The 15,215-nt window shown below is 51.4% G+C and overlaps 7 protein-coding genes across 7 annotated transcripts; 2 read left to right on the top strand and 5 right to left on the bottom strand.

The window, feature by feature from the left end:
* Window positions 1-216: 216 nt before the first annotated feature.
* Window positions 217-1,850, bottom strand: N7479_000671 (DNA primase subunit PRI1; the record flags this gene model as incomplete). Its single annotated transcript, XM_057248369.1, has 3 exons — window positions 217-1,351; window positions 1,410-1,607; window positions 1,672-1,850. 3 exons carry the CDS (start codon window positions 1,848-1,850, stop codon window positions 217-219), a joined length of 1,512 nt encoding a protein of 503 aa, XP_057112801.1.
* A 1,470-nt stretch (window positions 1,851-3,320) lies between these two features.
* On the top strand, window positions 3,321-5,626 carry cspA (putative cell surface protein; the record flags this gene model as incomplete). Its single annotated transcript, XM_057248368.1, has 2 exons — window positions 3,321-4,176; window positions 4,239-5,626. The coding sequence occupies 2 exons, from the start codon at window positions 3,321-3,323 to the stop codon at window positions 5,624-5,626; spliced, it is 2,244 nt and encodes a 747-aa protein (XP_057112800.1).
* An 828-nt stretch (window positions 5,627-6,454) lies between these two features.
* Window positions 6,455-8,134, bottom strand: N7479_000669 (threonine synthase THR4; the record flags this gene model as incomplete). The annotated part of the gene is made up of 2 exons (XM_057248367.1): window positions 6,455-8,014; window positions 8,081-8,134. The coding sequence occupies 2 exons, from the start codon at window positions 8,132-8,134 to the stop codon at window positions 6,455-6,457; spliced, it is 1,614 nt and encodes a 537-aa protein (XP_057112799.1).
* A 261-nt stretch (window positions 8,135-8,395) lies between these two features.
* Window positions 8,396-9,588, bottom strand: N7479_000668 (NAD(P)-dependent alcohol dehydrogenase; the record flags this gene model as incomplete). The annotated part of the gene is made up of 2 exons (XM_057248366.1): window positions 8,396-9,298; window positions 9,412-9,588. The coding sequence occupies 2 exons, from the start codon at window positions 9,586-9,588 to the stop codon at window positions 8,396-8,398; spliced, it is 1,080 nt and encodes a 359-aa protein (XP_057112798.1).
* A 749-nt stretch (window positions 9,589-10,337) lies between these two features.
* Window positions 10,338-12,926, bottom strand: N7479_000667 (putative AP-1 adaptor complex subunit beta; the record flags this gene model as incomplete). The annotated part of the gene is made up of 7 exons (XM_057248365.1): window positions 10,338-10,758; window positions 10,811-11,172; window positions 11,227-11,795; window positions 11,847-12,484; window positions 12,547-12,678; window positions 12,755-12,775; window positions 12,850-12,926. 7 exons carry the CDS (start codon window positions 12,924-12,926, stop codon window positions 10,338-10,340), a joined length of 2,220 nt encoding a protein of 739 aa, XP_057112797.1.
* A 357-nt stretch (window positions 12,927-13,283) lies between these two features.
* On the top strand, window positions 13,284-13,562 carry N7479_000666 (DUF5310 domain-containing protein; the record flags this gene model as incomplete). The annotated part of the gene is made up of 3 exons (XM_057248364.1): window positions 13,284-13,286; window positions 13,340-13,417; window positions 13,476-13,562. 3 exons carry the CDS (start codon window positions 13,284-13,286, stop codon window positions 13,560-13,562), a joined length of 168 nt encoding a protein of 55 aa, XP_057112796.1.
* A 138-nt stretch (window positions 13,563-13,700) lies between these two features.
* Window positions 13,701-15,024, bottom strand: N7479_000665 (putative transcriptional regulator; the record flags this gene model as incomplete). Its single annotated transcript, XM_057248363.1, has 2 exons — window positions 13,701-14,687; window positions 14,770-15,024. The coding sequence occupies 2 exons, from the start codon at window positions 15,022-15,024 to the stop codon at window positions 13,701-13,703; spliced, it is 1,242 nt and encodes a 413-aa protein (XP_057112795.1).
* Window positions 15,025-15,215: the final 191 nt, after the last annotated feature.

The following is a 15,215-nucleotide window of genomic DNA, read 5'->3' as shown; positions in this document are numbered from 1 at the left end:
ATTGGTAGATTCAAACGAGAACAAGGTAATAAATGTCGACCGATGATGACCGATAGCAAATCACTCGGTTCCATGCATAATAAACCCCAACTCCTCAGAAGCGCAATCCCTTGATATAAATCCAAAATGAAGTTGGTGAAGGTAATTAACAATACATAAAGTCATAATCCTATGAGGCGAAGCTAGGCAAAGGGAATCAACATGAACATGGTGCGGTTAAAATTCCATGGGATCGGCCTTGACAGCAGACGCGGTGTCATCACGTTCACGCTTGCCATTACGCTCTTCCTTCAAGAGGCCTGCGATGAATGAACGGAAGAAATCGATATAAGGTTTCAGGCTGGTCTTCTCATAGTCCTGCAACTTACGACCACCCTTCATGTCGGAGCCATTCATCGCACTGCCTTCAACATCTGGGATATCTGCCTCCGCTGTGCCGGGAGGATGTTTCGCGTCATACTCATCAATCTCGGCGAGCAGGTTCATTACCGTCGGGACGGACAGAGGATCGAAGTTTTCGGCATTTCGAGGGTCAATGGGGACACAAATACGACCAGTGCCGGGGTGAATAACAAAGGGACTTTTTAGCAAATGAATCATCTTCTTGCTGACCTCGGCATCCAGACGTGGGTAGGTATATTCCAAGACAATATCTTGCTTCGCATCTCGAAGCGTCGCCGGGTTGAGCGTGCTGCTCTTACCAGTCTTTGCGAGTGAATCGATATCGGCCCATTTGCTGGTGCTGGCACGATCTGGAGAGGATTCCCATTTCCTCCGTAGGGATTCGTTCAATGTCTTGTCGGGCAACAGAGACAGAAGGCGTTCTGCTTGCTCGGCGGTTTCAAATGTATCCTGATCACCGAGTGTGGTCCGGGCAAAGTCGTTTTTGAGCAACTCAAGACTGCGTACAATATGGGGGTGTAGTGGCCGTTTGATGTTGACTTTCTTCCCGCTTTGTGACCCTCCACGGACTATCTCAAGATAACCAGCAATGGCTCGGCGTCGATCGTCCGGCAGATTGCGTGCGCGGGGATCGCACACCCAGGCGTGAGCACCACGACGACCCGAGTAAACCCAGAGGATGTGTTCAAACCCAAAGTCCTCCCGTAGTGCGGTGTCAATAACCTTGATTGACATTGTCACAAATGACCAGCACTTAGCGCAGATATTCGCTTTGACACAACATGTACGGATGTCATCATAATCAGTCAAATCAATATCGAAAACCAATTCCTTAGAGACTGGCTTCATTTGGCCACCTCGTAACGTTTTGCGATCGCGTGGGTTCGTGCTATAAACAGGTCCTATTTCGAAACGAGAAGGGTTCATCCTAAGTATATCTTTCCGGAACCTGGACATATGTGTTAGCTCAAAGGAAATTTGACAACAGATGTTGAAATAGGTCTTACAGATCCGCAGTTGGATATGATTGGTATCGGAGATAGGCATCGTTTTGCAGTGTCAATGCAAATTCTCGGTTGCCAAAGTCTTTCGTTGGTACAATTCCATGATTTAGCCATTGGAAAAGGTATCGGAATGGGAAAAGTCGTTGATAGAAGGCGAGCATGATATCTGGATCCACGCCTGAGGGTGTAGGTGCTGGGGGCCTATTGCGAGGTTTCGGTCAGCAGTCAAGTTCAAGGATATTTTACAAGAGAGCTTAGCACTCACTCTTCCTTTGGAGATTCCATCTTCACATCCCCGGAAGCCGGAAACTCCTCGTCATCGTCATCATCGTCGTTAAACATATCCTCGAGTCTGACATTAGTTTCAGTCGACGTCTCGACTGGAGGGGCATCCGGCATATCGTCGTCATTCTGCGCAGAGCCAGATGTTATGGAGTGAGGCATTGCGGGCGAGTCTGGTAGTGGACGAAGCAAATGCTCTTTCTAAAGTTCTCTGGGGCTTAATTGAACCCAAACAGGAAGGCGCGACGCGCCACGCGCCACGTCCGCGCACGCGTTTGCCCTAAGCCCTACATCACGTGATGTCTCAAAAAAGAGATGGTCTAAGAACGAAAGCGGATAGGTTGCCTCTACACTGTTTCTTTTACAGGGGATAGTCAGTCGCGAACTCCCCCGCAAGATGTTGAGGTACTACAGGTACTAAATTCATCCCCTTGCCGTTTGCGACCAAAATCTCTGCAGTACCTCGATGTTGTACCTCTCGTCCACCAGGATCCTTGGATGACATCTAGACTTTCCTGCTCTTCCACCAAAATAAAGAACGTGCAGGCTTCGCAGATTGGTTAGAGCCTTCTCCGCCGTCGATCTCCAACGAGAACCCATTGTTACTTTGCGGCAAAGACCCCCTCTTTGCGCAGTGAAGGCTTGGCCTGACCTGACCCAGTGCTAGATATAGATGTCCCCGTCATTGATCACAGTTGTCGATGTCACGATGGGTCACTTTTGGTTTAATCCCTCAAAAAATGATGTTTTGGGAGGCTGCCGGGATGATCTTGCTCCGGGAATACCTCGGATTCACTCGTAGATTCTTTTAAAGTGTCACCTACCAATGGAACGCCCTTACACTCTGCCGGATACTATTCCCACATTCCAGAGGGCCAAGGGAACAACACCCTTATGCGTACTTGGAGTTTTTCGGCTGCTTCTGGTTGACTTGATTAACGTTTTCACTACGAGGCCAAGCATCTCCAGAGATTCTTACCACCAATCAGAGAAACTTTGACATATCAATTGTGGCCCCGTCTGAATAGGATCGCCTAGCCATCACATTCTCGACTACCTATTGCCTTGCTAACACTGGACCTCCATAATGGTCCTTTTTCTGGCCATATATCCAAAGTACAGCTATTCTTGAACAATCATTAAGCAATATTCTTCTCCGAAATGAAGCAATATGCAGTCAGACCAGTAATTTGCTTATTCCTTTTCCAGATTCTGAGAGATTCTGGAGATTGCCAAGGTCTTCTCATGTTTCCGCATTAGGTTACCCTAGTGGATGAAGATGGAGATCTCCTGCACTACTTACCCCAATGATACTACAGTCTGTCACGTTTGCATCTGAGTTCTCCAGATAAATGTATCATTGCACAAATTTTGTCCAATGGCCTTGCATCTGTGCCTTTATCGTCTATCGTTGGGCTGTCCTAGTACCTGCATCCGGCTTTTTATGGTGACATTCTGAATCAGGTCTACCTTTCTGTCCTGGACACGACCGTGGCACCCTATCCGTCATGACTTGGAACCAGTCTTCTCAAAAAGGGCATATAAGATCGTTCATCTCTGTCCATCTTTCAGGATTATCATTCGCTTCACTCGTTATCTTTCCAGTTTGTTGGTTAAGACTGATCTCTCGAAATGATCAACTCCGTTGCTCTTCTGGCTCTTGCCAGCCCGGCCTTCGCCGGTATTATGCAGGCCCGTGGCGAGGACTTCATCCGTCCTGCCGCCCAGAGCTCTGCTGCCGTTGGTGCCCCTGCCCAGGCTGAGGGCTGGGGTGAGAGCTGGTCCAAGCCGGCCGAGCACGTCTCGACCACCGAGCACCACCTCTCAACCACCGAGCACCACGTCTCGACTACCGAGCCCCATGTCTCGACCACCGCGCATGTCTCGACCACCGAGCCCCATGTCTCGACTACCGCGCACGTCTCGACCACCGGCTCCTGGAGCAGCAAGTCCAGTGAGTCGTGGACAACTCCGTGCACCACCTCGACTACCCCGGTGCACGAGCATACCACCACGACCCCGGTGCATGAGCATACCACCACTACCCCGGTGCATGAGCATACCACCACTACCCCGGTGCATGAGCACACCACCACTACCCCGGTGCACGAGCACACCACCACCCCGGTGCACGGAAACACCACCACCCCATGCACCACCTCGACCACCCCGGTGCACACCACCACTGCCCCGGTGTATGAGCATACCACCACCCCGGTGCACGGAAACACCACCACCCCATGCACCACCTCGACCACCCCGGTGCACACCACCACTGCCCCGGTGTATGAGCATACCACCATCCCGGTGCACGGAAATACCACTATCCCAGTGCCCGGAAATACCACTACCCCATGCACCACCTCGACCACCCCAGTGTACGAGCACACCACCACCGTCCCGGCGCACGGCAATGCCACCACCACCCACGTTCCTGTCAAGCCTGGTACCACCAAGACTCTCACTTACGTGACCACCACCTGCCCTGGTAAGCCCTAGAATCTCTACTAAACCGTATCACTTGAACTAATATTCTAACCACGCCTCTAGTCACCTCGTCTACCATCACCTCTGGCTCTAAGACCTGGACTGTTCCCGTCACCGGAACAAGCACCATCACCATCACCAAGACCACCGTGTGCACCCAGTGCGAGAACGAGAAGCCCCTGACCTTCTACAATGCCACTCGTCCTGGCACTGAAGGCCCCACCGCAGGCCCCACTGCTCCTGTTCTGAAGCCCACCGGAGAGGTCATTGTTCCCGGTCACTCCAAGCCCGCCGAGACCTTCCCTGCCGAGACTAAGCCCGGTGTCCCTGCTGAGACCAAGCCCGTCGAGACCAAGCCCGTTGAGACTAAGCCCGGTGTCCCCGCTGAGACTAAGCCCGCTGTTCCCGTTGTTCCCGCTGAGACCAAGCCCGGTGTCCCCGCTGAGACTAAGCCCGCTGTTCCCGTTGTTCCCGTTGTTCCCGCTGAGTCCAAGCCCGGCGTCCCTGCCGAGACCCACCCCGCTGTCCCAGTTGTTCCCGCTGAGTCCAAGCCTGGTGTCCCTGCTGAGACCAAGCCCGCTGTCCCCGTTGTTCCCGCTGAGACCAAGCCTGCTGTTCCCGGCTCCCCTGCTGAGACTAAGCCCGCTGTTCCCGGCTCCCCCGCTGAGACTAAGCCCGCTGTCCCTGGCTCCCCTGCTGAGACCAAGCCCGCTGTTCCCGGCTCCCCTGCTGAGACTAAGCCTGCTGTTCCCGGCTCTCCCGCTGAGACTAAGCCCGCTGTCCCTGGCTCCCCTGCTGAGACTAAGCCTGCTGTTCCCGGCTCTCCCGCTGAGACTAAGCCCGCTGTCCCTGGCTCCCCTGCTGAGACCAAGCCTGCTGTCCCCGGCTCCCCTGCTGAGACCAAGCCTGCTGTCCCCGGCTCCCCCGCTGAGACCAAGCCCGCTGTCCCCGGCTCCCCTGCTGAGACTAAGCCCGCTGTCCCCGGCTCCCCTGCCGAGACTAAGCCCGCTGTTCCCGGCTCCCCCGCTGAGACCAAGCCCGCTGTCCCCGGCTCCCCGGCTGAGACTAAGCCCGCTGTCCCCGGTTCCCCGGCTGAGACCAAGCCCGCTGTCCCCGGTTCCCCTGCTGAGACTAAGCCCGCTGTTCCCGGCTCCCCCGCTGAGACCAAGCCCGCTGTTCCCGGCTCCCCTGCTGAGACCAAGCCTGCTGTTCCCGTTGTTCCCGTTGTTCCGGCTGAGTCCAAGCCCGGCGTCCCTGCCGAGACCCACCCTGCTGGTCACCCCTCCACCCCCGAGACTGAGCAACCCTCTACCCCTGAGACTGAGCAGCCCTCTACCCCTGGACAGCACGGTTCCTCCCCCTCCTCCAACGAGTTCACCGGTTCCGCGGCCCACGTCAAGCCCGCCGCTGGCCTCCTTGCTGGTGTTGTTGCCCTCATGGCTCTCCTGTAAATCAGTTGAGAATCCTCGATGGCCGATCCATCTCTTGATTGAGATCTGGGTCCCTATCTGTTCCTGGCTTCTTTGGTCTTCAGTGGTGCTGATCAGAGAAACCTCATGGGACCTTGAGTATTTTTGTGAGTATCTGGCCTATGTCCCGCTCGTCATTACTTCTTCTGCTTTTACTACAGCTGGAGGATTAAAGAAGAACGGTTGCTTGGTCACTTCGAGAATTTTGTCTACTTTTTCGGACTTGTTTTAAATATATTAATAGTAATATGGAGTATTTGCTGTTTAGATTCTTTGACTTATATGTTTCAAGATTTTAGTATTCTCAGAACGCATTCGCATTGAATCAAAAGTCAATTTGTCTTTTTTTCTGAAAATTCCCAAACAGCTCAATTAGTTGTAAACACCCAGGTAACTTTGTTCTTCCCTTGATGTACTGAATATTTCCAAATCCTGCTGATTAGTAGTTAGATCCGTCTCTCACAATATCTCACATTACGCCTGAGTCTATAGAGTCTTGTACGCAATATATGCACAAGCGCTCTCTCTAGTTGAAATCTTCCTCTCTTATTTACTACGCTTATTAGGCTCCATGATTGTGATATCTTCACATAGCACGTTTGTATAGTCTATTCTGAACTTTTGATATTGACTATGTAATAAAAAAAAACAGGCATATATTTAGATAGGGAGAGAAAACAGTAAAACCAACCGATTCCACCATTTTTATACTACAACAGAAGACTTCTTTAGCCTGCACACCCTCCCATTGAATCTTCCCAACTCAGTGTGTTCCATGATGGGCCTTCTTTCTCTTGGAAGATCTCAGGTCTATCGCAAACCCTGCAGCTCCTGTTCGAGCTCCGCCTTGACAATCTCCTTGACACCCTGCCAGCCAGCGCTCTCGCCGACGGGGGTGACTCGGCTCTCACGCTGCTCCAGGCCAATGAACTCCTGTGGCAAGATCTCGGTGAAGTTGTAACCATCCTCGGTACGCAGAGCAAGGTCCACGGCGCTAGCGAACTTAGCCGGGTGGGCAGTGGACAGAGAAATGTGAGTATCGTTGGGGTTTCGCGCCATAGAGCGGCGTGTGGCAGCAACACCAACAGCAGTGTGAGGGTCAAGGATGTAACCACCGGTCTTGGAGCTCTTGGCAGAGCCGGGGCCAAGACCCTTGGGGAAGGAGGTTTTGTAGATATCACGGATCATAGCGATAGTTTCCTCGTTGCTGACGCGCTCACTCTCGAAATCGACCTTGGCGGCTTCGAGGACGGCGGTGGGGACCTGGAAGCCACCATCAGTCTTGAGCTGGTTGAGCCACCCGCTGACGCTCTCGCAGGCGATCTTGCGGCGCTCGGCCTCGTCGCCCTTGGATGTTTGGTAGGAGAGGAACCAGAGGAGGCGCTCGAAGTTGCTGCTAACGAGGATGTCCATGGCTGGGCTGTGGGTTTCCTTCACGCCGTGGTCGGAGGGGGCGCCGAGGGCTTTCTTAGTGTAGTGGCCGCCGCTACGGAAGAAGCGGTCGAGAATGTCATTTGCGTTAGTGGCAATCACCAGCTTCTCGAGGGGAAGACCCATCTGCTTGGCGAACCAACCGGCAAGAATATCGCCGAAGTTGCCGGAGGGGACAACCACTCGGACCTTGGAATCCTTGGCATAAGAGGGGGACTTGATGAGGGAGAAGTAGGAGTAGAAGAAGTAGGTGATCTGGGCCAAAATTCTAGCCATGTTAATGCTGTTGACAGCGGCGATGTTGTGGGTGGAGTTAAGGTCTTCGTCAGCAAAAAGCGATTTGACGATATCCTGGCAGTGGTCGAACGAGCCCGCCACAGTAAGATTATGAACATTAGGGTCCAAGATTGTTGTCATTTGCTTCTCTTGGATAGGCGAGACGCGGCCGCCATCAGGGAAGAGAATGAATACCGACACGTCTTTCTTGCCGCGAAGGCCATAGATAGCAGCTGAGCCAGTGTCACCGCTAGTAGCACCGACAACGGTCAGGTGGTGTCTGTCCTTGCCGGTCTTTCCAACGTTCTTCCGAACAAGGAAATACTCGAACAGGTTTCCGAGGAAGCTCAGCGCAACATCCTTGAACGCAAAGGTCGGACCGTGGAATAGCTCCAGCAAGTAGAGGTTCTTTTCGAGGAGGACAGAAGGAGTGCGCTCGGGGTGACGGAAAGTCGAGTAAGACTTGTAGATAATGCTCTTAAGATCTTCTCGGGGAATCTCGTCTGTAGAGATATAGAGAGACATGATTTCGAGCGCCAAATCCTCGAAGCTCAGATCCCGCCATTCGGTCTCCCACGATTTAGGGAGAGTAGGCATTTCCTCTGGGATGAAAAGACCGCCATCTGAGGCCAAGCCTTGAAGAACAACATCTTCAAAGCTTCTCTACAGAGACAGATTGGTTAATAACATGTTCCTAATGGAACTTAGAGCAGTTATTTTCCCACTTACCCCGGACTCAGCACCGCGAGTACTTAGGTATTGTTGTGACAGTGTAGGAGACATGGTGAGAAAGTCAATTGAGTCAATAGAAATTCCTTGAAACCGAAGTAGAGAAGAGGAAGTCGCCGATGATTCATCCCACCGCGGGGGAAATCTGAGCATCCAAAAACAGATTAGCGCCTCCGAGAACGGCCTTCACGTGCGTGATTTGATTGGCTCACACGTGCATACTCATACTGTACATTTTATATTTTGAAATCCTTTAATCCTTCTTCATTCGTGGGGCTCATCTCTATATTCTAATCTTGTTCTATTTACAGGTCTCTACTCATCATTGACCAACACAAATCTGTAGCGGGCCTTTCCATCCTCCATATCCACAATCGCCTTGTTTGCATCTTTCATCGGGATTTCCTCCACCCAGGGGCGGATTCCCTTTTCAGCAACAAGCTCGAACATCTCTCGGATCTCGTCAGGGCTACCAACATGGCAGCTTGACAGCTTGATGCAGCGCATCAAACTTCTAACAGGAGCGAACAGTCCACCATCCTCAGGAAGACCGACCTGCACAAACGATCCACCAGTCTTCAGAAGACCAAGGTAATCGTTAAAGGGCATCTTAGTAGATGACACAGTGGAAACAATCAAATCCAAAGACCGGGAATTGGCCGTAGCCCACTCCGGCTCATCATCAGTCGCAATGTAAAGATCAGCTCCCATCTTCAGCGAATCCTCCTTCTTAGCCAGCTTCCGGGAGATAGCAACAACCTTATCAGCCCCCATAGCCTTAGCAAACAGGACACCAAAGTGACCCAGACCTCCAACACCAATAATGCCCACGCGCTTGCCAGGTCCACAGCCGTTTTGCTTGAGCGGGCTGTAGAGGGTGGCGCCGCCGCACAGCATAGGTGCAGCATGAGCCGACGGGATGGCATCGGGGATCTTGATAGCGAAGTGGGCAGGCACACGGTTGTACCGCCCATAGCCACCGTACGACTTACCACCATTGTAGTGGATGCTGTTGTACGTGCCGACGAACCTCTTGCTGCAGTAGTTCTCCACGCCTGATGAGCACTCCTCGCAAGGACCTAGGCAGCCAAGGCAGGACCCGCTCTGTGCGCCGACACCGACGCGGTCGCCGATCTGGATGTTGGAGACCTTGCTACCTACTCGCACGGCTGTGCCGACAATCTCGTGACCGACGCAGCAGGGGTAGTCGGTGGGTTTCTGTGACGAATGTTAGTTTGTTTTATATTTTTTTATACGGATATGTTATACAATGTTGCATGTCAACGAGCTTTCCCGTCCAGAGATCTCGCTGATACAAACGGAAAACATACCCAGCCACTTCGGAGAGTGTGTAAATCAGAACCACAGATACCACAGTGGGAGACTTTGATATCAACATCAGTCTCCTCCCACTCTTTCGGCTCGAATTCCTGCCAGACCATGTTGCCCTCGGCAGAACTAGGGTCAAGGCCCATCCAGCCTTCGAATTTGTAGTCTGTTTGCGCCATTTTGTGAAGTTGGGGAAATCTACACTGTTCACATCTTTCGCGGGGGTCTGCCCCATTTATCTCTCTTGGAAGCGGGACACTTCTGGAGGCCCACTTCGCTTTGCACACTGGAAATTTCCCGAGGTTTGATAAATTGGTAATCATCGTTTATCAATGGGTCAATTCTGGAGATTTGGACTTGTAGGAGCCTATAGAGTGTGCGGTGTCTATCTAGTTAGAATGGGGGGATCCGTTTGCTGATAACCTAGTATTATACATCCACCTATATAACAACATACATATAATATCTTTCTAGACAGGCTCTGCTCTAATGTACAATTGATTGAACTACGACATACTTAGCTAGGTATAGATTTGTCTATCAATGCCAACGTGTATGGCCTTTTTTTGTTTTCGTTGCTTTTGTGGAGTCGTGGGCATCGGCCGAGAAGCGGAAGTCTATTTCGGATATCACGACATAGGGCTAGACGGTACTCGGCAGAGATGTTATAGATGTCTCTCAATCTATATCAACTCGCACACAAGGGCCGCATTGCCAAGCTGCATTGCCAAGATACATCTAATCTACGTCCAAAAGCATCACAATAAAAGAAATTGATATTCGAGGCAGAAATGTACAAAGCCTTTTGAAGTCCGTTTAGGTAGAGATGCAAGCAAAATTAAACAAGTAAAAGAAAACACCAATCTATCTCGTTCAGTTCAGATTCTCGCTTGCGGAAACACCTGGATATAACGTCAATGCTATTGCTCTAGAAGAGCGACAAGATGTCGTCGTTGGATTTCTTGGACTGGTTGTTTTGAGAAGGTCCCGCATTGCCGGAGAGATCAAGCCCAGAGAATCCGTTCATGAGGTCGGCACTGCCACCACTCGGCGAGGGCTGGGAGGCACCGGAGTCCCCGAACACGCCCAAGAGATCATCCAGGTTGTTGCTTGCTTGGCCTGTCGTACCGGCTGCAGGGGACGCTACTCGTACGGGGGTGCCAGCCAGACCCTCCAGGCCGGACATGCCGGCAGAAGGCTCAGTTTGGGCGGAGGCAGGAGCACCGCCGTCGAAATCGATGTCCAGCAGGTTCTCGACGTTGTTTTGCCCCTGCGCAGGGGCTGCAGTGCCGCCAGCGGTAGCAGCAGCCGCAGCCAATGGGTTCTCACGCGCGTTCTGGATTTGTTCCCTGTATATTGGTTAACAACACGTTCAACAAACACTGGAGATTGAATACATACTCGATAGCAGCGCGCATGACGGCGTCAGCACCGAATCGGCCGTGGCCGACAAACTGCTCGGGGGGCTTGTGGTAGACAGAAGAGAGAGTAGACAGTTCGGAAAGGAGTTGGTCGAGAAGCGCAGGTGGCAGTGAGTGGATGGTGGTGACAATAGGGGGCTTGTCCGAGAGCACGATGTTCTTTGTTGCGTTCGAATCACTCGTGTTAGACAGAAGGCGCCAGTAGATATATGCACGATCACGGACATCTGGGTTGTCGTTCTCGGATGTCGCAGCCTGGAGTACCCGTTGCACCAGCCCTTGTGCCTTCTCGGGCCGCTTCAGGAAGAGTTTGACAACAGATGTGAGGATTTGCAATTGAGTCTAAATATAGAGGTTAGCGAATATGACAACGTATGCCGGGAGAGAAGAACAAACCGAAGAGAACTCTTCGTTGAAGCCATCGACAAAGCCACCCAAAATATCACCAGCGTTGCTAATCTTCTCGGCATACTCTCCAACAATCCAGATAATTGCCGCTCTAGCATTGGGCTCATCCAACTCATCAATGCACTGGCATAGAGTCGGGATGATACCTTCGTAGCCAGGGTATTTCCGGAAGATGTCCTTGATGACGACGATCGCTTCCTGAACGACGTAGTTCACCTTGGTGTTGATGAGATCCAACAACGTGTTAACGCACCGCTCGCTAGCGCTCTCAATCTTGATGGCAACCTGGCCGATTGCCCGGACAGCTCTACGGACAAAGTCCATGTCGACTTCAAGGGCATACTCCTTTAATTCAGCGAGAAGCTGGTCCACATTGCGGTCGTTCGCTATGCGCACCATAATCTCAAGTTTCTGGAACTTGACATATTGCGGGTCATTGTATTTGCAGAAGAAAACACGGAGTTCTTTGTTGAGAATGTCAGGCTCCTTCTGCAGCAGAAGGTCGATGTTTCTTAATGCAACATATTGCACTTCGGGGGCTGATGAAACCAATGTAACTAGATAATATTAGCGAAAAAAAGCGTAATTATAGGAGCGAAGGAGCATACCCAATGGCGGAGCCATCTTCTTTAGGTAGGTCTTTGACAACTCAGGGCTGACGTTCTTCATATGTAAGAATACAGCCTTGACTGCCGCAAGAACCACACCGGCATTAACGTGCTGGAACTGAGGAGCGACTCGTTCACAAATGTGCTCTGACTCCTTCACGTCGGAGGTCTTATATTCAGCCAAAGTTGAGAGAACAGTGACACGCCCCCATTCTGTGCACTCGTTCAAAGCCATCAACATCTTCCGTAGAGTGTTGCCAGTAATCTGCAGAGCTTTTGTCTCGGGTGCTGTGGAGTGAATTTCCTGAAGCGCGGTCACCGAATTGGCCACGACCATTGGGTTGGGGTCTCCAATCATCTCCTGGAGCATCTCCAAGAATCCGTTCTCAATTGCCATTGTCGGGTTCAGATCGAAAAGTTTAGCCACACAAATCGCAGCGGTCTTGCGGACATATGGCGACTCGTCTCGGAGGGTCTTGCGCAGAGGTTCTTCCATGTAGTCCACTATCTTGTCCACCCGAATACAACCCATGGTGCGGATTGCCAGCGCACGAACCAGTGGGTTAGGGTCTTCCGAGTCTTGTACGAAGGTGTTCACGGCAAGAATACATAGATCAGGGTGCGATTTGGCATAATTCCTGAAAGTGAGATTCGACCGATTAGCATACGTAGCCACCTTCAGTTGTACTATGGTACCCACATGAGATAGAGGTAGACCAATTTCTTCTGCTCAAGATCAGATGTAGCAATGTTCTTGAGCACATCGGGGAACAGGGCTGAAACATCCTTTCCTAGGGTCATGGCCATGATTGTCTTTTGAATGGATTCCTTCCTGTTACATTGTCAGTGATACCGCGTCTTCCCCATACACTACTAGGCCGAACTGAAGGATTCGCTGCTGTACATACCGTTCGTAGGCATACTGGGAACTGTGGTAATAGTTAATATCATCCGTTATTCGCTATGGTGAGGTAACCAGCGCATGGTGGAGGGGGCCGCATACACAAGTCCAGCTCGCAATTCAAACGTCTCTCCTTTCCGAGGTACCGCAAAGGCGCCGCGGATTTTGTTCATCGCCATGGCGAGGTTGTATAAGCTTCAGCAACGACTAGGTCGTGCCTCCGCCTAGAGATATGGATGGGGAGTGGGAATCGAGTAGCGTTGGGCGACTGCGGGGGATTAGGAGCTTCGCGGTCGCGCGAGGTCGGGGAATGGAATTTGTCGAAATTGTTCGTTACTTTGTCCGCAAACACAAAGAAGTATGTGAACAATCCGGGTTGGGGAGAGTTCAAGGAAGAATGGGGGCGAAGAGGGAGAGAAAGGGTGTTCCCGGCGATCAAAAGTTGTCCACAAATTGGTGGCTTCTGGACTCTCCCGCTCTACCGTCATCTCTCCTTCCCTTTTGATTGTCCTTTAATCCAGATCACCACTGTCTTAATGGTATTTATTCCACCTGCCAAACTGCATCATTGCTAGGACTAACACATCTGCAGGCTAACCTCCCTAACTTAAGGCGCCTCTTTGTCGAGGCTAGAACGGAGGTGGAGGAGAACGAGTACTCCCGAAAGGCCGTATGTCATTGGACCACTTCGAGTCGATTGGATAATGCTAACGAGTTTCCACGGGCAGTTCTACAATCTCGTCCTCTTCATCTCTTCTGTTGCTATCTTCAGCTTGACTGCCCAGCGCATGAGTGGTCCGAAAAATGGGCGATAATGAACACCCTTACTAACATAACTATATTTGGATATTATGAAGTATGAAATACAAAGTGACATGGACGCATTATCCGATATACTGGGAGCCCAGCCGTTGGTCCGATGAGCTCATTCCTTACGAACCCCATGCTATCTATCAATCAGTTTCTTCGCCATCACTCTCTAAGAACGCAAGCGACTGTCGCCCCCGAGACACCTTACGCCGAGGCTTCACACCTTCCTCATTCTCCTCGTCACTTTTGGCGCCCCAATGTTTTGCGCCTTGCTGGATCTGCTCTAAATCCGCTTTTAGCTCCCGTTCTTCGCGGATCTGGTTTGCCTTTTCTTGAGATGGCCGGCCAGTCATTCCAGCATCCTCCAACATTCCCTTGAGATGCTTGATCTTGGCCTTGGGGGTGTCATATGGCGCCAGCTCTTTACCCCACAGCTTACGGATCCCACATTTGATGAGCCATCCTTGCAGCCGTTTGATTTCAGCCTGGTCCGGGCTGATATCTTCATCCTTAGCTTTAGGGACTTTCTTCGTCTTGGTTGCAGTTCCCCCGGCACTTTTCTGTTGCTTGCGTGGGGCCTTAGGCTCTTCATCAAGTACCACGGACATCTCGCTTTCAGAATCATCCCTGGTATCTCTGGTCGGTTTGGCGGCATTTGAAGTGCCATCGGGAACATCGGAAGTGTCTGATGCATCGTTCGTGGGGAGATTTCGTACAGAGGCCTTCTTCACTGGCGACTTCTTTACTGACGCTCTCGATCGTTTCTTTGGCTTTGTGACATCATCATTATCACTCTCATCGCCGGAGAAGTCAGAAGCGTCTGATATATCTTTCTTGGGTTTCTGTACGGAGACCTTCTTCGCTGGTGACTTCTTCATCGGCGACTGCTTAACTGGTGCTTTCGATCGACTCTTAGGCTTTGTGACCTCATCACTTTCGTCGTCCAACGGGACTGCTAGCTCAACCTCCTCGTCGGACACCGGCGTCTTAGTTTTCTGGCGTTTCCTAGACTTCGGCGCGGTCTCAGGTTTTGCTCGCTTCGCAGTGGCAGTGGGCTTAGGTTTTGGCGGAGAGGGGGTCTTTTTGGGTGTTTGGGATTGTGGATTTTGTATTGCCTGATCTTGTATTTCCTGTGAAAGCAATCAGTGTCTTCTTCTCTAAAGCTGCTTATAAGCTGCCAAAGAAGCGCTATATATGAAAACAAAGACTCACCACCTCGTTCTTTATTATATCCTCACTCCGCACTTTCCAGTCAGCTGTAGACTTGAAGTAGCCCGTTGTGAGACCTAGTGTAGCTTCCGCCGCAAGTCGCACACGCTTCACGGTCAATTCATCCATGTTCCCCGACTTGAAGATCGCAGCTACTCGATCTCGAAGGCTTTTTTCTAGAACCCGGTCAGAAGGAATGTTGGGCACCTCGCCCTCAGCTTCAGACTCGGAGTCGGATAGCGTATACTTCGGCGGCATGTTGATGTTGCTTTTTGGCGATCAAGGGAGACTGATGATGTAGGAGTGATTTTGCAGGAAATGCCCAGCTTCCTAGACTATATATCGGGAAATAAGGAACAGAGAACAAAGTAATGGAATAAAGAAGTTTATGTGTTTCAGTCAAACTGCGAACCTGAGCGCGTCTGGGTTGACCACTAGAGCGCGCTGGA

This window comes from Penicillium vulpinum (assembly GCF_028829585.1).
Source record: "Penicillium vulpinum strain IBT 29486 chromosome Unknown utg000001l_segment0_segment0, whole genome shotgun sequence".
In the NCBI taxonomy this organism is placed as follows: Eukaryota; Fungi; Ascomycota; class Eurotiomycetes; order Eurotiales; family Aspergillaceae; genus Penicillium; species Penicillium vulpinum.
This window is presented reverse-complemented; position numbering and strand designations above follow the sequence as displayed.